At 44.3% G+C, this 26,783-nt stretch overlaps 2 protein-coding genes across 6 annotated transcripts in view; one reads left to right on the top strand and one right to left on the bottom strand.

The window, feature by feature from the left end:
* The window catches only part of LOC121569424 (paralemmin-2), a 49,493-nt gene extending 46,676 nt beyond the window's left edge, over positions 1-2,817 (bottom strand). For both annotated transcript variants that reach the window (XM_041880368.2, XM_041880370.2), the window contains exon 1: positions 2,628-2,817. The gene's annotated coding sequence lies outside the window, so the exon portion shown is untranslated. The remainder of the gene's footprint in view (positions 1-2,627) is intronic.
* Positions 2,818-10,835: 8,018 nt separating this feature from the next.
* LOC121569423 (phospholipid phosphatase-related protein type 5-like) overlaps positions 10,836-26,783 on the top strand; it is a 64,263-nt gene continuing 48,315 nt past the window's right edge. For all 4 annotated transcript variants that reach the window (XM_045221256.1, XM_045221254.1, XM_041880367.2 and 1 more), the window contains exons 1-2: positions 10,836-11,379; positions 21,372-21,497. In XM_045221256.1, coding sequence (XP_045077191.1) covers positions 21,423-21,497 — 75 coding nt within the window. In that variant the 5' untranslated portion in view covers positions 10,836-11,379; positions 21,372-21,422. The remainder of the gene's footprint in view (positions 11,380-21,371; positions 21,498-26,783) is intronic.

The following is a 26,783-nucleotide window of genomic DNA, read 5'->3' as shown; positions in this document are numbered from 1 at the left end:
GACCATTTCGAATACCACCGTACCTTCTCCGCTATGCAATCTGGTTTCCGAGCTGGTCACGGGTGCACTTCAGCCACGCTCAAGGTCCTAAACGATATTATAACCGCGATTGATAATAGACAGTACTGTGCAGCCGTCTTCATCGACCTGGCCAAGGCTTTCGACTCTGTCAACCACCGCATTCTTATTGGCAGACTAAATAGCCTTGGTTTCTCAAATGACTGCCTCGCCTGGTTCACCAACTACTTCTCAGATAGAGTTCAGTGTGTCAAATCGGAGGGCCTGTTGTCTGGACCTATGGCAGTCTCTATGGGGGTGCCACAGGGTTCAATTCTTGGGCCGACACTTTTCTCCGTGTATATCAATGATGTCGCTCTTGCTGCTGGTGACTCTCAGATCCACCTCTACGCAGACGACACCATTTTGTATACATCTGGCCCTTCATTGGACACTGTGTTAACAAACCTCCAAACGAGCTTCAATGCCATACAACAATCCTTCAGTAGCCTTCAACTGCTCTTAAACACTAGTAAAACTAAATGCATGCTTTTCAATCGAACGCTGCTAGCACCCGCCCACCCGACTAGAATCACCACTCTCGACGGGTCTGACCTAGAGTATGTGGACAACTACAAATATCTAGGTGTCTGGTTAGACTGTAAACTCAACTTCCAGACTCACATAAAGAATCTCCAATCCAAAGTTAAATCTAGAATCGGCTTCCTATTTCGCAACAAAGCCTCCCTTCACTCATGCTGCCAAACATGCCCTCGTAAAACTGACTATCCTACCGATCCTTGACTTCGGCGATGTCATTTATAAAATAGCCTCCAACACTCTACTCAGCAAATTGGATGTAGTCTATCACAGTGCCATCCGTTTTGTCTCCAAAGCCCCATACACTACCCACCACTGTGACCTGTACGCTCTTGTTGGCTGGTCCTCACTACATGTTCGTCGTCAAACCCACTGGCTCCAGGCCATCTATAAATCACTGCTAGGCAAATCCCCGCCTTATCTTAGCTCATTGGTCACCATAGCAGCACCCACCCGTAGTCTGCGCTCCAGCAGGTATATCTCACTGGTCATTCCCAAAGCCAACACCTCCTTTGGCCGCCATTCCTTCCAGTTCTCTGCTGCCAATGACTGGAACGAATTGCAAAAATCTCTGAAGCTGGAGACTCTTATCTCCCTCAATAACTTTAAGCATCAGTTGTCAGAGCACCTTACCGATCACTGCACCTGTACACAGCCCATCTGAAATTAGCCCACCCAACTACCTCATCCCTATATTGTTATTTAATTTGCTCTTTTGCAGTCCAGTATCTCTATTTGCACATAATCTCTTGCACATCTAGCATTCCAGTGTTAATACTATTGTAATTATTCTGCACTATAGCCTATTTATTGCCTTACCTCCATAACTTGCTACATTTGCACACACTGTATATATATTTTCTGTTGTATCTCTGACTTTATGTTTTTTTTACCCCATATGTAACTCTGTGTTGTTTTTGTTGCACTACTTTGCTTTGTCTTGGCCAGGTCGCAGTTGTAAATGAGAACCTGTTCTCAACTGGCTTACCTGGTTAAATAAAGGTGAAATAAAAAATAAAAAAATAAAAAATCCCTATCCCTAAGCAATGTCTCCTTAAGCATTTAAGCCATTTTAGGGGATCTTTGTTGCCATGGAGTAGGTTAGTTAGTGTTAATAGTGTTAATACTATTGTAATTATTCTGCACTATAGCCTATTTATTGCCTTACCTCCATAACTTGCTACATTTGCACACACTGTATATATATTTTCTGTTGTATTTCTGACTTTATGTTTTTTTTTTTACCCCATATGTAACTCTGTGTTGTTTTTGTTGCACTACTTTGCTTTGTCTTGGCCAGGTCGCAGTTGTAAATGAGAACCTGTTCTCAACTGGCTTACCTGGTTAAATAAAGGTGAAATAAATAAAATAAAATAGTTAATGAAGCGCTCACTGTTAGAGATGTGTCAGTTGTCTATGACTGAGAGGTTGTTTATCAGTATTGAGTGGGCCACAAAAGCAGCTATTTTAAATGCACACATTATATTAATGTGCATCAAGGCACATTCATCTCTCCTATACCAAAAGCAGGGATTTGTGTCTTAAGCTTTGCCAATAGAGCGAGGGAGTTTTTTCATACAAAGCTAAGTGGCTCAGACATAGAAAACTCCTGACAAAGTTATTCAGTTCAGGAATGCCTAAAGAGGACAATTTATTATTTAACAACAGGCAGTCTATTGTGAAATGGTGCCAGGTACTTGGTTTTTACACTTTGAACAGGACTACAATGAAAGTTGAACAGATTAATTTCACATGATATTCATAAAAAGTTGTAATTATATTGAAGCAGCCCAGTTACAACATTGTAATAAGCAATGTTGCAAAACAAAACACTTTTTTTTTAAAGATCTGTGGCACAACCTCAATGTTGAATAATAATGCAAAATGGGATCCACATGGTACAACTTCATGGGATATGATAATTAGAAGTTGACCCGCAGAATGGACTTTTAAAAGAGATGAACTACAATAATTTCCATACAATTGAAATGACTTGTAAAGCATTTGAACAAATAGGTAAATAGCCTTACCTTGCGTAATATGATGTAACTTTCACTCGCAGTTGGAATGTAGAACAAGCGCACAGAAATATATGGTTCAAGGACTCAGATTGAAACAGTTATCAACTCTTCATTCTGATTTGACTGTATTTTCCACTTCTACGATGTGTGACGTTTGGTATGAAAACTGCTGGGAAGTTAGTAGGAAAACACGAATTCGTTTGTGGGAGTGACCACAAAGTTCAGTGAGACGTAATAGGAGGCTAGAGTAGCCCACTTCATAATGAACACTTCAGCGCGCCTCTCGTTCCAGTGAAGGTCCAGGGAAGAAGAATAGCATGCTCCAGAAGAATGCTCGAGCCCGTTAACTACCGCAATAGTCTTAGCGTTTTATTTTCTAAAAACAGTTTTAGAATATGTCTTGCTGCCAGGATAGGTAGTGTTTCCTTAAAAAAGTGGAACGTTAACTTGAGGGCGACTGTTCTTGGTTATCTCATCAGTTTCCATGGGGGTCGGTTAAGTTAAGATAACAAGGTGCAGCCTATGGCCAGATACAAGATAAAGTATGGGCCAGATACCACACAGTAGACATGTTAGGGACACTTCCATGGTATGTACTCTATTGTAAACGTCATTGTCACATGTATAAGCATACCTATACGAATTTAAATATTTACACCATTGAAAACCCATTGATTATTACTTGATAATTCAGGAGAGGGAAACCATGCAGTCATCAAGATTAACAAGTTTAAAAAGTCATTTAAAATCAAGATCAATTCCATCTCACTAATAGACCATGCAGTCAGCCAAACAGACACTATCACCTGAGGCAGAATGGAGTCATTATGGGTGTGCTCCTTTGATAGTGTACACATGAGACAGTGATTAATAATCAGCTCTGTAGGAGGTGCACTTCTTGTCATTATAATGAGGTTTTGTCCCCAGCCAAATTTGACAAATGGGAATTTTTTGGCATGCAGGTTTTCTACCTGTCATTTGGGATGCCAGCCTGCTCCAACCTGCGTAACCTTGCAGTGTCATCCATTAAAATGAGGCCTGCACTACCTACATTTACATCTCATTAACACCCTATACCTCAGTGTACTCTGCCTCTGGACCCCATCTGGTGTGTTCACAATAACATGCATAATTTCCCCCATGCCTGAAGGCTTTTCTGCAGTCTCTCTCACATGAACAAGAGGCTTCATCAGATCCTGTAAAAATAACTGAAGCGCGTAAAACAAATCACAAGATTTTAGTTTCTAATCGGCATCAAATCATCTCACCTAGTCCCTGTCATTTGCATTGCCAGCCCACTCACTGTATCCATTCCGTCCATATTTATGACACAAACCTGAAGCAGCCCAACACAGAGCATAGACTACAGTACAGCTACAGCATTCCAGGAGCGCAAGAATGGAGGCCACTCTAGCAGACATTTGCATAAGGTTAAGATAGGTCAGTCAGGCATTTGCCCGGCTGACTGAACATTGTATCGCACCTTGTGTCGCCCTGAGCACGCTCTCCCCTGAGCACGCTCTCCTCTCACATCGGTGTTACCTAAGTGCTCATTGTTTTGTTTCTCAGTGAGCCGAGCAGAGCAGACCAAGGCCTTGGTCTGCTGTCTAAACAGCCTCATACTGTTGGCCTTGTATGAGGCTGTCTAGAGAGCAGACCAAGGCCAACAGTATGAGGCTACTTAGACAGCAGACCAAGGCCAACAGTGTGAGGCTGTTTAGACAGCAGACCAAGCACAGGAATGTACAGATGTAGGATTTTAATTTGACCTACATGTATATTGTCATAGCAAAGTAATCCTTCAGCAACAGGATTTGAATGATTAGTCCATAATGTTGCTTGATCGGTGGTTAGGCTATTAGCTGGCCAAAAGTAGGCTACATGAAAAGTGCAATACTGTTAATGTAACTATGTGTTAGTGTGGGTTTTCAGTGAATGTATGTAAATCACAAATCTCATCTGCATTTCCTGCGGTGCAGGAAGATTCTCAGCAACAAAAGAGTGATCAAATTAAGATCCTACACCTGTAGCCTATTGTTGTGTGTCTGATTAATGAGTTGCCCCTATGGACCACAGCTGGAGCCTTGGCTTGGCAATGTATGTGTGCACATATGTGTGTATGCTTAAGCATGTTTTCCCATCTTTCTGCAGACTGATCTGCTGAGTGGAGGTTGTCCACGTAGGAAATGTATTATGCCATTACATTGTTAAAGGAAATATGCAATTAAATCAAAACCACTGGATTTGTACTGCTAGTTCAGTTCACTGACTGCCCCTCAGACTGACTGCCCAATACTGCAGGATCATCACATTATTTATATTGCATGGATGCCCATCAAATGTAAGACTCTCACAAAATCAATCACCTAAATTATTAAAACTGGTCAGTATGCAGGTGTTATAGGCAGTAAAACCAGAGGTACCGGAGGTGCTTATGTATTCACATACATGTACAGCATATATGAATATTCTATTAATTCAGTGTATGTTTGTGCAAAGTGCATGCATGTGTAAATGTATGTGTACACCCCATAAAGTCCACCCATGTTGTGTCTGTCTTTTTGTGTCTCGGTGTGCAGCGTTGAGGCAGGGTTACCATAGTAACCACACATCCACATCCCACATCTCCCACAGTGAGAATACCCGGACCCCTCCACCTCTCTCTCTCCTTACCCCCCTCTATCCCTCCCTCCCTCCTCTCCTCCCCCTTCCTCCTCTGTCTGTATTGATCAGTCAGTAAGGCAGCTCGGCTATGTTCTCACAGGGCAGGGGAGGGGAGGGGAGGAGAGGAGACCCATGGGACAGACATCCAATGTGCTGTAAACCATAACGGCCTAATAATGGCCAGATTCCTCATTTCCACAATGCCGTAGCCATATCTCATCCCCACTCTGACAACCCCACCGAGCCAGAACAGCAATGCACTGGAGGAGGGGTAGTGAGGGGGGAGCAGGGGGCTGGGGCTGGAGCTATAGAGCTGGGCAACTACCATTAGTACAGCCCTAGCCTCCACAAAATAGTCCCCTTTTATATTTTACCATTGACTACAATGGCTATGATTAAATCAAATAAAATGTTATTTGTCACATGCTTACAAGCCCTTCCTCACGATGCAGAGTTTAAAAACAATAATAAAAAGAAAAAATTGTAACACATTTATGATAATTGTTTGTATACAGGCCATGCACAACTATAAATACAAGTAAAAACAGTCTTGCATTGCTTTATGCTTGCCTAGAGGGGTTACCCCCAGTGGCAGTGTTGCTTTATGCTGTAGGGTCAGATACTATACAGAGAGCACTGTGTGTTAGCTAATGTGGCTAATGCCTATCAGCCTCCCAGTGGTAATGCTATATTAATGAAGGTGAGTGAGTCATTGTGGAGTTACCCGTGGTTGACCTGCTGATTCACCTCAGGGTAGACTGGGGAGCACTTAGAGGTCCTCTGCTCATATAAACACTCCCACTAAAACCTACCCTAACCAGAAACCGTGGATAGATGGCAGCATTCACGCAAAACTGAAAGCGCAAACCACCGCATTTAACCATGGCAAGGTGACTGAAAATATGGCAGAATACAAACAGTGTAGCTACTCACTCCGCAAGGCAACTAAACTGGCAAAACATCAGTATAGAGACAAAGTGGAGTCGCAGTTAAACGGTTCAGACACGAGACGTATGTGGCAGGGTCTACAGACGATCACGGACTACAAAAGGAAAACCAGCCACGTCGCCGACACGGACGTCTCGCTTCCAGACAAGCTAAACACCTTATTCGCCCTCTTTAAGGATAACACAGTGCCACTGATGCGGCCCACTACCAAGGACTGTGGCCTCTCCTTCTCCGTGGCTGACATGAGTAAGACATTTAAGCATGTTAACCACCGCAGGGCTGCCGGCCCAGACGGCATCCCTAGCCGCGTCCTCAGAGCATGCGCAGACCAGCTGGCTGGTGTGTTTACGGACATATTCGAACATACTCTCCCTTTCCCAGTCTGCTGTCCCCACATGCTTCAAGATGGCCATCATTGTTCCTGTACCCAAGAAAGCAAAGGTAACTGAACTAAATGACTATCGCCCCGTAGCACTCACCTCTGTCATCATGAAGTGCTTTGAGAGACTAGTCAAGGATCATATCACCTCTACCTTACCTGTCACCCTAGACCCACTTCAATTTGCTTATCGCCCCAATAGATCCACAGACGATGCAATTGCCATCACACTGCACACTGCCCTATCCCATCTGGACAAGAGGAATACCTATGTAAGAATGCTGTTAATTGACTATAGCTGAGCATTCAACACCATAGTACCCTCCAAGCTCATCATTAAGCTCGAGGCCCTGGCTCTGAACCCAGCCCTGTGCAACTCGATCCTGGACTTCTTGACGGGCCACCCCCAGGTGGTGAAGGTAGGAAACAACAGCCCCACAAGGGTGCATGCTCAGCCCCCTCCTGTACTCCCTGTTCACCCATGACTGCGTGGCCAAGCACGCATCCAACTCAATCATCAAGTTTGCAGACAACACAACAGTAGTAGGCTTGATTAACAACAATGACGAGAAGAGGAGGTGAGGGCTCTGGGAGTGTGGTGCCAGGAAAATAACCTCTCACTCAATGTCAACAAAACAAAGGAGATGATTGTGGACTTCAGGAAACAGCAGAGGGTGCACCCCCCTATCCACATCGACGGGACCGCAGTGGAGAAGTTGGAAAGCTTCAAGTCCCTTGGTGTACACATCACTGTCAAACTGAAATGGTCCACCCACGCAGACAGTGTGGTGAAGAAGGTGCAACAGAGCCTCTTCAACCTCAGGAGGCTGAAGAAATTTGGCTTGGCACCTAAAACCCTCACAAACTTTTACAGATGCACAATTGAGAGCATCCTGTCGGGCTGTATCTCCGCCTGGTACGGCAACTGCACCGCCCGCAACTGCAGGGCTCTCCAGAGGGTGGTGTGGTCTGCCGAACGCATTACCGGGGGGCAAACTACCCGCCCTCCAGGACACCTACAGCGCCCGATGTCACAGGAAGGTCAAAAATATAATGTCATCCTGTTCACCCCGTTATCATCCAGAAAGCGAGGTCAGTACAGGTGCATCAGAGCTGGGACCGAGATAATGAAAAACAGCTTCTATCTCAAGGCCATCAGACTGTTAAATAGCCATCACTAGCACATTAGAGGCTGCTGCTGCCTATTGAAATCACTGGCCACTTTAAGAAATGGAACACCAGTCACTTAATTTTTTTTTTACATATCTTGCACTACTCATCTCATATGTACACAATTCCTGTCTTAGGTCAGTGAGGATCACCACTTTTTTTTAAGAATGTGAAATGTCAGAATAATAATAATAAGCCATTTAGCAGACGCTTTTATCCAAAGCGACTTACAGTCATGCGTGCATACATTTTTTATTTGTATTTTTTATTTTTTTTGTGTATGGGTGGTCCCGGGGATCGAACCCACTACCTTGGCGTTACAAGCGCCGTGCTCTACCAGCTGAGCTACAAAGGACCATGATTTATTTCAGCTTTTCTTTCTTTCATCACATTCCCAGTGGGTCAGAAGTTTACATACACTCAATTAGTATTTGGTAGCATTGCCTTTAAATTGTTTAACATGGGTCAAACATTTCAGGTAGCCTTCCACAAGCTTCCCACAATAAGTTGGGTGAATTTTGGCCCATTCCTGCTGACAGAGCTGGTGTAACTGAGTCAGGTTTGTAGGCCTCCTTGCTCGCACACGCTTTTTCAGTTCTGCCTACACATTTTCTATAGGATTGAGGTCAGGGCTTTGTGATTCCCACTCCAATACCTTGACTTTGTTGTCCTTAAGCCATTTTGCCACAACTTTGGAAGTATGCTTGGGGTCATTGTCCATTTGGAAGACCCATTTGCGACCAAGCTTTAACTTCCTGACTGATGTCTTGAGATGTTGCTTCAATATTTCCACATAATATTCCTTCCTCATGATGCCATCTATTTTGTGAAGTGCACCAGTCTCTCCTGCAGCAAAGCACCCCCACAGCATGATGCTGCCACCCCCGTGCTTCACGGTTGGGATGATGTTCTTCAGCTTGCAAGTCATCCCTTTTTTCCTCCAAACATAACGATGGTCATTATGGCCAAACAGTTCTATTTTTGTTTCATCAGACCAGAGGACATTTCTCCAAAAAGTACGATCTTTGTCCCCATGTGCAGTTGCATACAGTAGTCTGGCTTTTTTATGGCGGTTTTGGAGCAGTGGCTTCTTCTTTGCTGAGCGGCCTTTCAGGTTATGTCGATATAGGACTTGTTTGACTGTGGATATAGATACTTTTGTACCTATTTCCTCCAGCATCTTCACAAGGTCCTTTGCTGTTGTTTTGGGATTGATTTGCACTTTTCGCACCAAAGTATGTTCATCTCTAGGAGACAGAACACGTCTCCTTCCTGAGCGGTATGACGGCTGCGTGGTCCCATGGTGTTTATACTTGCATACTATTGTTTGTACAGATGAACGTGGTACCTTCAGGCGTTTGGAAATTGCTCCGAAGGATGAACCAGACTTGTGGAGGTCTACCATTTTTTTCCTGAGGTCTTGGCTGATTTATTTTAATTTCCCATGATGTCAAGCAAAGAGGCACTGAGTTTGAGGGTAGGTCTTGAAATACATCCACAGGTACACCTCCAATTGACTCAAATGATGTGAATTAGCATATCAGAAGCATCTAAAGCTATGACATAATTTTCTGGAATTTTCCAAGCTGTTTAAAGGCACAGTCAACTTAGTGTATGTAAACGTCTGACCCACTGGAATTGTGATACAGTGAATTATAAGTGAAATAATCTGTCTGTAAACAATTGTTGGAAAAATTACTTGTATCATGCACAAAGTAGATGTCCTATCCGACTTGCCAAAACTATAGTTTGTTAACAAGAAATTTGTGGAATGGTTGAAAAACGAGTTTTAATGACTCCAACCTAAGTGTATGTAAACTTCCGACTTCAACTGTGTATACTGTATTCTATAATATTCTACTGTATCTTAGTCCATGCCGCTCTGTCATTGCTTGTCCATGTATTCTTAAATTCCATTCCTTACTTAGATTTGTGTGTATTGGGTATATGTTGTGAAATTGTTGTATATTACTTGTTAGATTTTACTGCACTGTCGGAGCTAGATGTACAAGCATTTCGCTACACCCGCAATAACATCTGCTAAACACGTTTATGTGACAAATAACATTTGATTTGATTTGATTTGAACTAAAACTCATGAGCTTTTCTGGCCACAAGGCATTCAATGCTCCTCACCACCGGCCGATCAAAGATGTTTAAATATGCAGTGTGAAATGTTATTTAAAATGTGTATCAAAGCGCTACTGAGCATGTGTGAGAAGACAGAGCGAGAAGCTGGGGTTTTGAGACTAGATATAACTGGGTGGGCATAGCTACCTTGGTATAGTGGGGTCTATTTTGAAGGCGTGTGTGCTATGATTCAGATGTGAGCTGACTGCGGCTGCATTAAAGCCCCCCTTGCTACTGAATGAGGACATTTTTCATGCAGTGAAACTGTGAGCCCCAGATCTTTGCAGTATGATCACATAGCAAAGTTTGACAAGTGCTTTATTCAATAGCCTGAGTCCACAGTCCCTTCCCCTGGAATGTTACACACACACACACATTAATAATAGGGCAGACTGCCCCCATCAAGAATATCAGAGCGTGTCATTGATATTGTTAATGTGATAAGCCTTGGCAAGCACATGTATGTCGACTCCCCCCCGTCTCTCTCTCTCTCTCTCTCTCTCTCTCTCTCTCTCTCTCTCTCTCTCTCTCTCTCTCTCTCTCTCTCACACACACACAAACACACACAGACACACACACACACACACACACACTCTCTGACACACACACTCTGACTCTCCCTTCCACTATAACAGTCCCTCTCTGGCTGTTGACCCTGTCCTGTTTAACAGTGTCAGGAAGCCAGCCCCTATCTCTTATCAGTCCTGACCTGCAGTATTAAACCTGCACCAGCACTAGATCAATAGCCATGTATTCATTGGATTGTGTGCCCTGAGGCAGGCAGGCTGCAGCCCGATGCACAGAGGCACACCTGAGCTCCCTCCTTCCCTCCATCCCTCCCTCTCTCTCTCTCTCGCTCACACACACCACTCTGTTTGGGTTTTACATCCCCTCCTTCCCTCATTCACTGCGAGAGAGAGGGAGGACAGAGAGAGAGAGGGAGGACAGAGAGAGAGAGGGAGGACAGAGAGAGAGAGGGAGGGAAGGAAACAAGCTTTGAATACAAATTAGCTTCTCTCTAGTGGCACAGATACCACACATCCCTCTCTCTCTCTTACTCACACACGGATACACAATCTTCCATACACACTCCCTCATGATCTGTATTGGAAGACAGCGCAGCACATGCGGTAATTCCCGCCACTTAATTGATTAGCCCAGGCTGCTTATTTGAAGTGGCTAATTAGAGAGGGAGTGTGTCAAGTGTGTGAGGAGGGCTGGGGAGTCGCTGGCGTGCTTTATCTCCGTGTGTGTGAGTGTCTGTCTGAGGAGCTCCGGTACCACGCTTCACTCTGGAGCAGGAGGACGAGAGGACAGAGTGAGTAAGGACGGAGGAGAGAAGAAGAGAAGAGATAAAGAGGCAGCTGGGTGGGGAGATTTTCACAGCACTTTCCCTCATCTGACATGGCCTCCGCATAGGAATCTGGTGCCACGGCAACAGAGGAGCTAAGCAGCAACGAGGTGTCTAAGGTAAGAGGGAGGGGGTGATGGGTTTTCCTCTCCTCCGTCTGTTTTCCTCTCCTCTGTCTGTTTTCCTCTCCTCCGTCTGCATGGGTTGCAGTATGAGGAGCATTAGCATGTTAGCATTGCTTTGTATGTCTGTGGTTCAGATTGTGGTCTGATGCAGAGAGGCAGTGAGAGTGTATTTGGTGTTTATGTGGAGGTGAGGAGAGTGTTTCACCGTGGTATTCCCCAAAGGGAAGCTCTAATAACCTAGCGTTCTGAAATCCTATTAGGGTTTTCCCCCTCCCTACCTACACCCCTTCACCGCCCTATTAATAGCGTGAAGTGGGATTGTCTCTCTGGCACGAGGGTGGGGTGTATTTTTATTACCGCATGTGAGTGAAGAAGTGTGTGTGCCTGGGGTGTAAATATGTGTTTGTGTGTGTGTGTGTGTGTGTGTGTTTATGCATTCTGCACACTGATGTCTGCAGCCTTGATTCAGCATGTGGTCTGGTTTGAGTGAAACATGTCTGTCAAGAGCAAGGCACACACACTCAACATACTACCATCCTACATGCTTACTACACACAGCTTGGAAATGCACCAAGACAACAGTACAGTGATTAGAGGGACTTGGACTGATCTCTTTGAACGTGATTGGTTATAGGAAAGTATTCAGCAGCACAGGATAGCCACACACAGGGTGAAAGAAAGAAGCAAACAGTGCCATGTAAATGCTGCAATGCTCTGGTACAAACACATTGAATATACTACCTAGTAACTCTCTGAATAGTACTGTGTCAGGGGGATGGCTACATTCAAGGATGAAAGGGTCAACCAGACTGCCATATACAGTGCCTTCAGAAAGTATTCACACCCCTTGATTTTTTCCACATTTTGTTGTGTTACAGCCTGAATTTAAAATGGATAAAATTTAGATTTTTGGGGTCACTGGCCTACACACAATACCCCATAATGTCGAAGTGGAAATATGTTTTTAGAAATGTTTACAAATTAATTACAAATGAAAAGCTGAAATGTCTTGAGTCAATAAGTATTCAACCCCTTTGTTATGGCAAGCCTAAATAAGTTCAGGAGTATACATTTGCTTAAGAAGTCACATAATACGTCGCTTGGACTTACTCTGTGTGCAATAATAGTGTTAATCATGACTACCTCATCTCTGTACCCCACATACAGTGGGGGAAAAAAGTATTTAGTCAGCCACCAATTGTGCAAGTTCTCCCACTTAAAAAGATGAGAGAGGCCTGTAATTTTCATCATAGGTACATGTCAACTATGACAGACAAAATGAGATTTTTTTTCTCCAGAAAATCACATTGTAGGATTTTTTATGAATTTATTTGCAAATTATGGTGGAAAATAAGTATTTGGTCAATAACAAAAGTTTCTCAATACTTTGTTGTATACCCTTTGTTGGCAATGACACAGGTCAAACGTTTTCTGTAAGTCTTCACAAGGTTTTTACACACTGTTGCTGGTATTTTGGCCCATTCCTCCATGCAGATCTCCTCTAGAGCAGTGATGTTTTGGGGCTGTCGCTGGGCAACACGGACTTTCAACTCCCCTCCAAAGATTTTCTATGGGGTTGAGATCTGAGACTGGCTAGGCCACTCCAGGACCTTGAAATGCTTCTTACGAAGCCACTCCTTCGTTGCCCGGGCAGTGTGTTTGGGATCATTGTCATGCTGAAAGACCCAGCCACGTTTCATCTTCAATGCCCTTGCTGATGGAAGGAGGTTTTCACTCAAAATCTCACGATACATGGCCCCATTCATTCTTTCCTTTACACGGACCAGTCGTCCTGGTCCCTTTGCAGAAAAACAGCCCCAAAGCATGAAGTTTCCACCCCCATGCTTCACAGTAGGTATGGTGTTCTTTGGATGCAACTCAGCATTCTTTGTCCTCCAAACACGATGAGTTGAGTTTTTACCAAAAAGTTCTATTTTGGTTTCATCTGACCATATGACATTCTCCCAATCCTCTTCTGGATCATCCAAATGCACTCTAGCAAACTTCAGACGGGCCTGGACATGTACTGGCTTAAGCAGGGGGACACGTCTGGCACTGCAGGATTTGAGTCCCTGGCGGCGTAGTGTGTTACTGATGGTAGGCTTTGTTACTTTGGTCCCAGCTCTCTGCAGGTCATTCACTAGGTCCCCCCGTGTGGTTCTGGGATTTTTGCTCACCGTTCTTGTGATCATTTTGACCCCACGGGGTGAGATCTTGCGTGGAGCCCCAGATCGAGGGAGATTATCAGTGGTCTTGTATGTCTTCCATTTCCTAATAATTGCTCCCACAGTTGATTTCTTCAAACCAAGCTGCTTACCTATTGCAGATTCAGTCTTCCCAGCCTGGTGCAGGTCTACAATTTATTTTTCTGGTGTCCTTTGACAGCTCTTTGGTCTTGACCATAGTGGAGTTTGGAGTGTGACTGTTTGAGGTTGTGGACAGGTGTCTTTTATACTGATAACAAGTTCAAACAGGTGCCATTAATACAGGTAACGAGTGGAGGACAGAGGAGCCTCTTAAAGAAGAAGTTACAGGTCTGTGAGAGCCAGAAATCGTGCTTGTTTGTAGGTGTCAAAATACTTATTTTCCACCATAATTTGCAAATAAATTCATTAAAAATCCTACAATGTGATTTTCTGGATTTTTTTTCTCAATTTGTCTGTCATAGTTGACGTGTACCTATGATGAAAATGACAGGCCTCTCATCTTTTTAAGTGGGAGAACTTGCACAATTGGTGGCTGACTAAATACTTTTTTCCCACACTGTATACAAGTACAGTGGGGGAAAAAAGTATTTAGTCAGCCACCAATTGTGCAAGTTCTCCCACTTAAAAAGATGAGAGAAGCCTGTAATTGTCATCATAGGTACACGTCAACTATGACAGACAAATTGAGAATTTTTTTCTCCAGAAAATCACATTGTAGGATTTTTAATGAATTTATTTGCAAATTATGGTGGAAAATAAGTATTTTGTCACCTACAAACAAGCACGATTTCTGGCTCTCACAGACCTGTAACTTCTTCTTTAAGAGGCTCCTCTGTCCTCCACTCGTTACCTGTATTAATGGCACCTGTTTGAACTTGTTATCAGTATAAAAGACACCTGTCCACAACCTCAAACAGTCACACTCCAAACTCCACTATGGCCAAGACCAAAGAGCTGTCAAAGGACACCAGAAACAAAATTGTAGACCTGCACCAGGCTGGGAAGACTGAATCTGCAATAGGTAAGCAGCTTGGTTTGAAGAAATCAACTGTGGGAGCAATTACTAGGAAATAGAAGACATACAAGACCACTGATAATCTCCTCGATCTGGGGCTCCACGCAAGATCTCACCCCGTGGGGTCAAAATGATCACAAGAACGGTGAGCAAAAATCCCAGAACCACACGGGGGACCTAGTGAATGACCTGCAGAGAGCTGGGACCAAAGTAACAAAGCCTACCATCAGTAACACACTACGCCGCCAGGGACTCAAATCCTGCAGTACAAGACGTGTCCCCCTGCTTAACATTTACATTTTAGTCATTTAGCAGACGCTCTTATCCAGAGCGACTTACAGTTAGTGAATACATATATATATATATATATATATTTTTTTTTTTTTCAAACTGGTCCCCCATGGGAATTGAACCCACAACCCTGGCGTTGCAAATGCCATGCTCTATCAACTGAGCTACATCCCTGCCGGCCATTCCCTCCCCTACCCTGGACAACGCTAGGCCAATTGTGCGCTGCCCATGAGTCTCCCGGTCGCGGCCGGCTGCGACAGAGCCTGGATTCGAACCAGGATCTCTAGTGGCACAGCTAGCACTGCGATGCAGTGCCTTAGACGACTGCGCCACTCAGGAGACTAAGCCAGTACATGTCCAGGCCCGTCTGAAGTTTGCTAGAGTGCATTTGGATGATCCAGAAGAGGATTGGGAGAATGTCATATGGTCAGATGAAACCAAAATATAACTTTTTGGTAAAAACTCAACTCGTCATGTTTGGAGGACAAAGAATGCTGAGTTGCATCCAAAGAACACCATACCTACTGTGAAGCATGGAGGTGGAAACATCATGCTTTGGGGCTGTTTTTCTGCAAAGGGACCAGGACGACTGATCCGTGTAAAGGAAAGAATGAATGGGGCCATGTATCGTGAGATTTTGAGTGAAAACCTCCTTCCATCAGCAAGGGCATTGAAGATGAAACGTGGCTGGGTCTTTCAGCATGACAATGATCCCAAACACACCGCCCGGCAACGAAGGAGTGGCTTCGTAAGAAGCATTTCAAGGTCCTGGAGTGGCCTAGCCAGTCTCCAGATCTCAACCCCATAGAAAATCTTTGGAGGGAGTTGAATGTCCGTGTTGCCCAGCGACAGCCCCAAAACATCACTGCTCTAGAGGAGATCTGCATGGAGGAATGGGCCAAAATACTAGCAACAGTGTGTGAAAACCTTGTGAAGACTTACAGAAAACGTTTGACCTGTGTCATTGCCAACAAAGGGTATATAACAAAGTATTGAGAAACTTTTGTTATTGACCAAATACTTATTTTCCACCATAATTTGCAAATAAATTCATTAAAAATCCTACAATGTGATTTTCTGGATTTTGTTCCTAATTTTGTCTGTCATAGTTGACGTGTACCTATGATGAAAATTACAGGCCTCTCTCATCTTTTTAAGTGGGAGAACTTGCACAATTGGTGGCTGACTAAATACTTTTTATCCCCACTGTATCTGTAAGGTCCCTCAGTCGAGCAGTGAATTTAAAACACAGATTCAACCACAAAGACCAGGGAGGTTTTCTAATGCCTCACAAAGAAGGGAACCTATTGGTAGATTAGAAAAACAAAACAAAAGCACACATTTAATATCCCTTTGAGCACTGTGAAATTATTAGTTACACTTTGGATGGTGTATCAATACACCCAGTCACTACAAAGATACAGGCGTCCTTCCTAACTCAGTTGCTGGAGTGGAGGGAAACCACTCAGGGATTTCACCATGAGGCCAATGGTGACTTTAAAACAGTTACAGAGTTTAAAGGCTGTGATAGGAGTAAACTGAGGATGGATCATCAAGATTGTAGCTACTCCACAATACTAACCTAAATGACAGAGTTAAAAGAAGTAAGCCTGTACAGAATAAAAATATTCCAAAACATGCATCATGTTTGTAATAAGGCACTAAAGTAAAACTGCAAAAATTATGTAAAAAAAACAAACAAACATTATGTTGAGAATACAAAGCGTTACGCAAATCCAACACAAAAGATCACTGAGTACCACTCTTCATATTTTCAAGCATGGTGGTGGCTGCATCATGTTATGGGTATGCTTGTCACTGGCAAGGACTAGAGTTTTTTTAGGATGACAAGTAATGGAATAGATCCTAGAGACAAATTCACCTTTCAGCTGGACAATAACATAAAACACAAGGCCAAATATATACTGGAGTTGCTTACCAAGACGACATTGAATGTACCTGAGTGGCCTGGTTACAGTTTTGACTTAAATTGGCTTGAAAGTCTATGGCAAGACTTGAAAATGGCTGTCTAGCAATGATCAACAACCAACTTGACAGAACTTGAAGAATTTAAAAAAGAATAGTGTGAAAATATTGTGCAATCCAGGTGTGCAAAGCTCTTAGACTTACCCAGAAAGCCTCACAGCAATAATCACTGCCAAAGGCGATTCTAACATGTATTGACTCAGGGGTGTGAATACTTATGTAAATGAGATATTTCTGTATTTTATTTTCAATACATTTGCTAAAATGTTTTCACTTTGTCATTATGGGGTATTGTGTGTAGATGGATAAGAAAAATAAATAAACAATCCACTTTAAATTCAGGCTGTAATACAACAAAATGTGAAATAAGTCAAGGGGTATGAATACTTTCTGAAGGCACTGTATATTGAACTTTGCTCTTTTATGTTCATATAGAATATTACAATACACATCTGTGTAGATTAAATATATCTCTGTGCAGTTGTAGTATGTCTCAGTATGTGGTAGAAATAGCTGGACGTGAAGGCAGCTGTGATCCAGATTGTTGTGTCCAATTAGCCTTTGTGTCCCCGGGCGGTGTATGTGTCTGTACATGTGCCTGTTCATGTGTGTATCTGAGGGAGGAGAGTGGACATATGGTTTCCTGGGCTCCTCTCCTATGACTGTGGATTCAGAGCAGCAGGAGATTGTATAGTTATCCTCCTCCTCCTCCTCCTCTGTGTCAGCTAACTTTATCCTCTGCTGCCCAAGTCACTCGTCTATTCATATTGCCAACCTCATCCTCTTTCATTCAATTCACATGTCTTTTCTTCCTAACCCCCATCTCTCATTCTGTTTCTTGGGTTCATTCCACTGTTTTCCAACAATAGTTTTGCCTCCTCCCTCTCTTCCATCAATTTCTCTCTCTGTTGTGTGTGTGTCTGTGGGCTGCAGTGTCTCAGTGATGACAGGCTGGCTGGGCTCTCTGATGGATGGCAAGCCATAAGATCAGGACTCCTGCCTCCCTAATCAGATCAAATCCAGCTGGACACACACACAGCACATGCAAACACACACACATACTCACACACACTCCCACACACACACACACACGCATGCGCAGGCAGGCATATGCTAACAAACAACACTCTCTCCTATCTCTGGGTAAAATTGCCCCTGGTGTCTTACTTTTAGCTTCCTCAACAAATATCCCTCTCCTCCCTCTCCCTGCCCACCCATAAGGTTTCTACAAAATACTACATCTTGTCTATTTGGTATGTAGCACATATGACCACAAAGGCTTTCTCTTTGACAGACACTGTCCCATCTCAAACAGCAACACCTGTCACGCCCTGGCTCTGGGGACTCTTAAATGTTGAGCCAGGGTGTGTAGTTTCTATGTTATGTATTCTATGTTTAGTTTGTAGATCGTTGAGATCTATGTTGGCCAGGTTGGTTCCCAATCAGAGGCAGCTGTAGCTCATTGTCTCTGATTGGGGACCATACTTAGGTAGCCTGTTGGCACTAGTGGGTTGTGGGATCTTGTTCCGTATAGGTTTGTTGTGTGTACCTTAAGACTTCACGTATCGTTTGTTTGTTGTTTTTGTCGTGTGTTTATTCGTGTAATAAACATGTATGCTTATCACGCTGCGCCTTGGTCCGTCTCGTCCGTAAACGATCGTGACAGAAGATCCCAACAACTAAGAACCAAGCAGCGTGTCCAGGAGCAGATAGCCTGGACCTGGGAGGAGATTCAGGCCGGAATGGATCGGCGTACTTGGGAGGAGACAGTGGAGGCGCGCTATAGAGAGGAGCAGCGGCAATGCAGAAGGTGCCGGCCGAGGAGGAAGCCCGAGAGACAGCCCCAATAAAAATGTTTTGGGGGGCTAAAAGGGTGGTTGGCAGAGCCTAGTGTTAGAGCAGAGCCAACTCCCCGTACTCATGCAAGGAAGCGTGTGACTGGGCAGGCTCCGTGTTATGCGGAGCTACGTACTGTGCCGCGAGTGTTCCGGCACAGTCCTGTACGTCCTGTGCTAGCACCACGCACGTGTCGTGCGAAGATGGGCATTCAGCCAGGACGGGGTGTGCCGGCTCAACGCTCGTGGTCTCCAGTACGCCTCCTCGGTCCCGTATATCCTGCGCCGGTGCTACGTACTGTATCGCCAGTACGCGTGCACAGCCCCGTACGTCCTGTGCTAATGCTTCACACATATTGTGTGGAAGTAGGCATCCAGCCAGGACGGGTTGTGTCAGCTCTCCGCTCCAGACCTCCAGTCCGCCTCCACAGTCCGGTACGGCCCGTTCCTGCTCCCCGCACCAAGCCAGTGGTGCGTGTTCCCAGTCTGGCCCGGCCCGTTCCTGCTCCCCGCACCAAGTCAGTGGTGCGTGTTCCCAGTCCGGCCCGGCCCGTTCCTGCTCCCCGCACCAAGCCAGGGGTGCACGTCTCCAGCCCGGTCCGGCCTGTTCCTGTCCCTCGCACCAAGCCAGTGGTGCGCGTCGCCAGCCCGGTCCGGCCTGTTCCTGTCCCTCGCACCAAGCCAGTGGTGCGCGTCGCCAGCCTGGTCCGGCCTGTTCCTGCTCCTCGCATCAAGCCAGTGGTGCGTGTTTCTAGTCCGGCACGGCCCGTGCCTGTTCCACTGGTGCCTGGTCCGGCACCGGTCAGCGGCTCCACGCCGGAGTCAGAGCAGTCCGCTCCACCGGTGCCTGATCCAGCTCCGGTCAGCGGCTCCACGCCGGAGTCAGAGCAGTTCGCTCCACCGTCGTCGGGTCCAACTCCAGTCTCCGGTTCCAGTCCAGACCCAGACGTCAGCCCCTCTCTAGGTTCGGGGTCTCCCACACCAGGGTCCAGACAGGACTTCGTGGGAGGAAGGAGAGGGGAAGCAGTGCGCCGAGGTCCAGACCAGACCAGGGGCGCAACAGGGAGGCGGATAATAGGTGGTGGTCACGCCCGGAGCCGGATCCGCCTCCGAGGTGGAATGCCCACCCGGCCCCTACCCTGTTATGTTTAGGTTGCGCGGTCGGAGTCCGCACCTTTGGGGGGGGGTACTGTCACGCCCTGGCTCTGGGGACTCTTAAATGTTGAGCCAGGGTGTGTAGTTTCTATGTTATGTATTCTATGTTTAGTTTCTAGATCGTTGAGATCTATGTTGGCCAGGGTGGTTCCCAATCAGAGGCAGCTGTAGCTCGTTGTCTCTGATTGGGGACCATACTTAGGTAGCCTGTTGGCACTAGTGGGTTGTGGGATCTTGTTCCACAACCCACTATCCTAGGGATGTTAGATACCCGGTCGTCCACTCAGGCTGCATTACACTGCCCATCTGCTGCTGGGATCAGTAGAGCAGGATCACCAAAATACCCTGGGTGATTTTCCCTTACCTGGGGCCTCAGCTTGTTCACAGTGACAGCTACAAGATGTTTCCTGGCCGGCCACTCAGAGAGAGAGAGAGAGCACATTCTAAAAGCAGCCCCGCTTTGCGTTGTTCTCTCTGCTGCTAAGTCTCATGAGCCCAGTCTCATGCCTTATTCATCCTCACAGCCTGTTCTCTGACGTCCTGCCTGACTGACTGTCAGTGTGGGGGGAAATGGGAAAGCTTTCCAGCACACAACACTAATTTCCCCAGAATGGAGGTCAATCTGACAACGCGGAGGGAATGGGAACTCTCACAGATAAGATCCAAGTTATATGATCTCTTCAGGATGAGTTCTGTTCCGCTTCAGAGGTTGGATGGATACCTGGCCGTAAGAAGGGCCCTGAGTTTTACCTGACTAGCAATAGCCTATGACTAGGGCCTGGAGTTTTTTCTGTAGGAAAACCTCAGGTTCCAGCTCAGGAGACTTCTCACTAGCTGAGACTGGGCACCATGTCCAGTTTGCATTGTTCCTGTCTGTCCCTTAGCCTTGCCTTGAAGCGATAAGGCTAGAGTGTTGTATTCTTCACCTCAAGCTAATTCTGCTGGGGATACAGTGTAAAACGTGTAGACATGACATTGAATAAGACATGCAGACAGAGAGTTGTGCCTTGGTTGGAATATAATCTAATACAGTATAGATGCCAACATAAATGTGATTATGCAAATGTCAAGAGCATATTTCTAATCTAAGACTACTTTGTAGCATGCATCATTAAGATATGTTACTTCCATGTTGTGTTGTATATTGGCTGGATTTATGTTTATTCCAGCTGATAAAGGTTCCATTCAGTATAGTCGTATTCAGTGTTAAAGTCGCAATCTGTATTTTCATTTCAGCACTGACGCATCAGGACTGAGGGAGAGGGTCATTACTGCATTACTACTGAGGGGGGGGGGTCTTTGCACTTTGTCTCATGGCCACAGAGGTAACCTGTAAACAACATTGTTATTCTGTATAAGAACATCAAGACCCATTGTTCCATCCAACGCTACTTTCTTGTCATAGGATGAAACTTAATCTTATACTTTGAACTTGGCCTCAATCTGCCTTTAGATCAAGACAATTCTTACTGACCTGGGATTCTCTTTCCTTCGCAGGTGTGAGGAGAGATAGAGCTGGAGAGAGGGCAGGAGAGAGAGAACGAGAGAATGATGGCGGCAGAGGAGGAGAAGCCAGGTTTGAAGAGCAGCAGCTCCATCGTTCCCTGCTTCTTGTTTGTTGAGGTGAGTTGCCTTGTCTCATGTCTTCCTTTTCTGATTGACTAAAATGACACTAGTGGGAGGAGCTGATGAGATCTCTTTATGGGGAATGTCCGTGTCCCTTAGACTTCCCCGTATTCAGTTTCTCACCCCCCTCCACTCCTCTCAGAGCTCAATGAGCTACATTCATTCTACTACTTGACCTCAATTGACTGTTGTCTGCTGTCCAGCAGCCAGGGAACACCTCCTCATCTTGAGCTTCAGTGGTAAATGTGGTACATATTTCACACCTCCTGTCAGCACAGCTCAACACACATCCACCACACTACCACTGTATCTCTGTACCTCTGTCTCTCTGCCATGGCTGAGACTGAGTAACATGGATATAGTGGATAAAGTGGGTATAAAATAGTTGTTCAGATGGAGATTCCTGTCTTTCACACTGCTGTAGTATGTGATCTCTGCTTCCTGTTTATATGACGGTCTTGCACATAACATCTGATCCATTGATGTATTTGGTGATATCACAGCTAACTGTGTTTTGAATAGGTACTGTATGCTCTGCACACACAGACTCACATACAGACTACAGACACACACACACCCACACACACACACACACACACACACGACAGGGTCCCTCACGTAGGCGTGTCCCGTATTGCTGTGGGAGCTACATGACTCAGAGGGTATTGAAGGTCTCTATGATGCTGCTAGATTATGGTGCACAATTGTGGAATCATAATGTGCAATATGTGAGGTAGCAGTGAGTGAGTGCAGAAGATGTGACAGTGTGGTCTGACTGAGACCCAACCATTTTAGCTCCCCTGTCCCCCTCCCCGTACCCCTCCCCAGCGGTGTGTCACAGACAGTGATTTACACCTGCTCTTTTATTTAGACTCACACCTCATCAGCCCATTCCCATGGTAACCAATTAGCTGGATTCATTTTAACTCTGTCTCTCTCTCTTCTGCCTCCTTTCATCCTCTTATGCAGGCTACAGCCTCTCTCTTTCACATTCTCTATTTTTCACATTCCCCCCCCTCTCTCTCTCTTCCTGAAAGTCATAGATATTTGCTTCTCCTTCCATCTCTTCTATCTGAATGTGAATTTCAACATCAATAGCGCTTATACAGCTCAGTTTCGCTCAGCACTGGGTTGATACAAAAGATGCATGGAAGTGCCATTGTCAGACCACAGACAAGCTTTTAGGATAATAATGCACTGTGTGTCTCAGTACTCAGGTGTAGCAGAGAACACAGCTTTGGGGTTGTAAAGGCCACTGATTAACATAAACAGTTATACAGACCAATGGAGGAGGAAATACAAAGTCCCCCTCCATGCCCCTCTGATAGCTTTGGATGTGCTGCTATTGGAGAGCCGGTGTCATGTGATTGGGGCGTGTGGTGCGTCATGTGACCTAATATTGATGTGTCTAGTAGATACAGGACCATAGGTGGTTGTTAATGTATGGGTTGTTACAGATTCAATTTATGAAGTGTGGGATTGTGTTTTGTGTAATGGCTGCAGCTGTAATATGGAAGCGGGAATAACCTAGCCTAACAGTTGAAAACATCACCTTCAATGAACAAAAACTTTAACCATAAAAAAATTGTCAAATAATGTGCTCTACACACACTCTATTTTAACATCTAAAAGCAACGATAACTGATTTAATCTCAATGTTTCAAATGTTTTATTCGGACATGTGAAAATGACCCATTCTGTTATACATTATGTGCTTTCCCCTCTTATCGATAATGTCCCACTTTTCACAGCCACAGTTATGGACTGAATGGTTATGAGTCAGAATCATTGTGACGTTGGAGATTTCCGTGACTGCAGAGGTGTTTATGTCTTTGGCATGAGCAGTACTCATACTTGTGTTAGTGTGTGGGCATCATCTATCTCTCACCACATGTGGTGTGATGGATCATTCCCCTCGGCGTTCCATGCAAGGACTCTATACCCACCAGAGGGCACTGTTGATGTACTGTTAAGGCTTTCAGAGCTGCTTTTGGAAGCTCAGTTACACTGTTTGCCGTGGTTTTGGGTGTCTGACCAGAGTCCATTTGTCTTTATATTCTGCTAATGTTGTATTTAACCAATGAAGCTCAGTTTTGTTGTGTTGGTTTATTCACAGTAAGGAGAAGGAATGGTAATGATGACAATTTACTGTAATGAACATTTCACATCTGTCAATTTGAAAAGGAGTTGCCTTGATTTTCATATAATTTAAATTCATGTTCAGAAGAACGCGCACACACACACACACACACACACACACACAGCCTCATTAACACTTGAAATAGGAGAAAGAACACCTTTCCTTTTCTTTTGCTTCCTCCGTCTCTAAAAATAACCCCAGTGTGTGATGGTGGGTAACACTTGTGTGATCACACCTGTCGGAGAGAGTCTTTCAAGTGAAGTGCACTAAGAGCACACAAACACACAAACACACACATTTCTTGAGAGTGCTGTGATCAGCTGGAGCGCTAAGACACAAAGAAAAACTGACTTTTCCTTTGGTTGCCATCTGGTAAACGTCCATTAAAGAGCTGCTCCTGCTTTATGTTTTGGCCTCTGAAACAAAGCAGGGAAAATGCACTCAGCACTCCGCCAGCCAGCCAGCCTGCCCAGCTTGAGGTAGCTACAGCACAGTGTTTTCAGCAGCTCTGCACTGTGGAAGGGAAAGTAGTTGTTCAAGTAAAATAATGAGAGAAGCATGAATGACTGGTGACTGGTGAATTGTTTGTTTTGCTTTTGTTTCAGATTATGTTGTGCCCAATAGAAATGAATGGTTCATGGAATTAATTGTGAATAATGATGAGTGAGAAAGGTACAGAGGCATAAATATCATACCCTCCAAAAAGTATGTCTTGGGGGTGTGATCTTTGTGCCTCTGTAACTTTATCGCTTATCATTATTCACGATTCATTTATGATTATCCGTAATCATGGTAGCATCCACATTAATATAGAAGTGTTTAGAAACATATTATATTCTTATTTACAATAAGTGATTCCAAAATGACTCAATAAATTATTTACCATTAATATCTATTGTGCACAAAATAATTTGAAACACAACCAAAACGAACAGCAAATGCATCCAACAAATGTGTAGTCACAAGCTTGTTGTAATCATTGCTTGCTAGGAATATGGGACCAAACATTCAACTTTTGACTACTTTAATACACTATAAGGCGGCAGGTAGCTTAGTGGTTAAGAGTGTTGTGCCAGTAACTGAAAGGTTGCTGGTTCTAATCCCTGAGCCGACTAGGTAAAAAATCTGTCTGTGCCCTTGAGCAAGGCACTTAACCCTAATTGCTCCTGTAAGAAGTCGCTCTGGATAAGAGCGTCTGTTAAATGACAAAAAAATTCAAATAAGGGAAATTGTCCAGATACTTATGACACCTTCAAATGGGGGGACTAGATACATAAGTGCTTTTATTTCTAAACGGTAAAACATATATGTATGGAAATACCCTAAAAAAAAAGTTACATTCTGTACTGTCGCCTCGTATTAAACATTTTATTTAAAATCCAAAATGCTGGAGTATAGAGCCAAATTAAACGTTCTAGCTTCACTGTCCAAATAAGTATTAATAAATACGTAGAGGAGTAAGCATTTCACTTTTAGTCTGCACCTGTTGTTTACGAAGTAAAACTGTATTTGACTAAAATCTAGATCCGTCTCTTTACACTACACAAGTCTCTCTCCTGGACCTAGTTTGTGTCATCAAAGAGGCTCTAAGGCATTCCTGATTGGAACATTCTACCATTTTGCATTCAGGAAGCTATCGCACGGCAAGCAGTAGCGATGCACCAAGTCTGGAACCAAAAGACCCTGAATCCATATGACTGCTAACTAGTTAGTCTGGGTAGCTATTTGGTTAACTATTTAACTATCTGCATCGACCCTTTTTGCCATAACTTTTTTGACTCATCTCATACACTGCTGCTACTATTTATTATCTATCATCATATCACTTTAATCCTAGTTATATGTACATATCTACATCAATTACCTCGTACCCATGCACATCGACTCGGTATTGGTACCCCGTATACAGTTGAAGTCGGAAGTTTACATACACTTAGGTTGGAGTCATTAAAACTTGTTTTTCAACCACTCCACAAATTTCTTGTTATCAAACTATAGTTTTGGCAAGTCGGTTAGAACATCTACTTTGTGCATGACACAAGTAATTATTCCAACAATTGTTTACTGACAGATTATTTCACTTATAATTCACTGTATCACAATTCCAGTGGGTCAGAAGTTTACATACACTAAGTTGACTGTGCCTTTAAACAGCTTGGAAAATTCCAGAAAATGATGTCATAGCTTTAGAAGCTTCTGAAAGGCTAATTGACATCACTTGAGTCAATTGGAGGTGTACCTGTGGATGTATTTCAAGGCCTACCTTCAAACTCAGTGCCTCTTTTCTTGACATCATGGGAAAATCAAAAGAAATCAGCCAAGACCTCAGAAAAATCATTGTAGACCTCCACAAGTCTGGTTCATCCTTGGGAGCAATTTCCAAACGCCTGAAGGTACCACATTCATCTGTGCAAACAATAGTACGCAAGTATAAACACCATGGGACCACGCAGCCATCATACCGCTAAGGAAGGAGACGCGTTCTGTCTCCTAGAGATGAACGTACTTTGGTGTGAAAAGTGCAAATCAATCCCAGAACAACAGCAAAGGACCTTGTGAAGATGCTGGATAAAACAGGTACAAAATTATATATATCCACAGTAAAACGTGTCCTATATCGACATAACCTGAAAGGCCGCTCAGCAAGGAAGAAGCCACTGCTCCAAAACCACCATAAAAAAGCCAGACTACGGTTTGCAAATGCACATGGGGACAAAGATCGTACTTTTTGGAGAAATGTCCTCTGGTCTGATTAAACAAAAATAGAACTGTTTGGCCATAATGACCATCGTTATGTTTGGAGGAAAAAGGGGATTGACTTGCAAGCCGAAGAACACCATCCCAACCGTGAAGCACGGGGTGGCAGCATCATGCTGTGGGGGTGCTTTGCTGCAGGAGGGACTGGTGCACTTCACAAAATAGATGGCATCATGAGGAAGGAAAATTATGTGGATATATTGAAACAACATCTCAAGACATCAGTCAGGAAGTTAAAGCTTGGTCGCAAATGGGTCTTCCAAATGGACAATGACCCCAAGCATACTTCCAAAGTTGTGGCAAAATGGCTTAAGGACAACAAAGTCAAGGTATTGGAGTGGCCATCACAAAGCCCTGACCTTAAACCTATAGAAAATTTGTGGGCA

Source organism: Coregonus clupeaformis, chromosome 7 (assembly GCF_020615455.1).
Source record: "Coregonus clupeaformis isolate EN_2021a chromosome 7, ASM2061545v1, whole genome shotgun sequence".
Classification (NCBI taxonomy): Eukaryota; Metazoa; Chordata; class Actinopteri; order Salmoniformes; family Salmonidae; genus Coregonus; species Coregonus clupeaformis.
The sequence above is the reverse complement of the archived record's forward strand: the minus strand, read 5'-3'. Positions and strand labels throughout refer to the sequence as shown.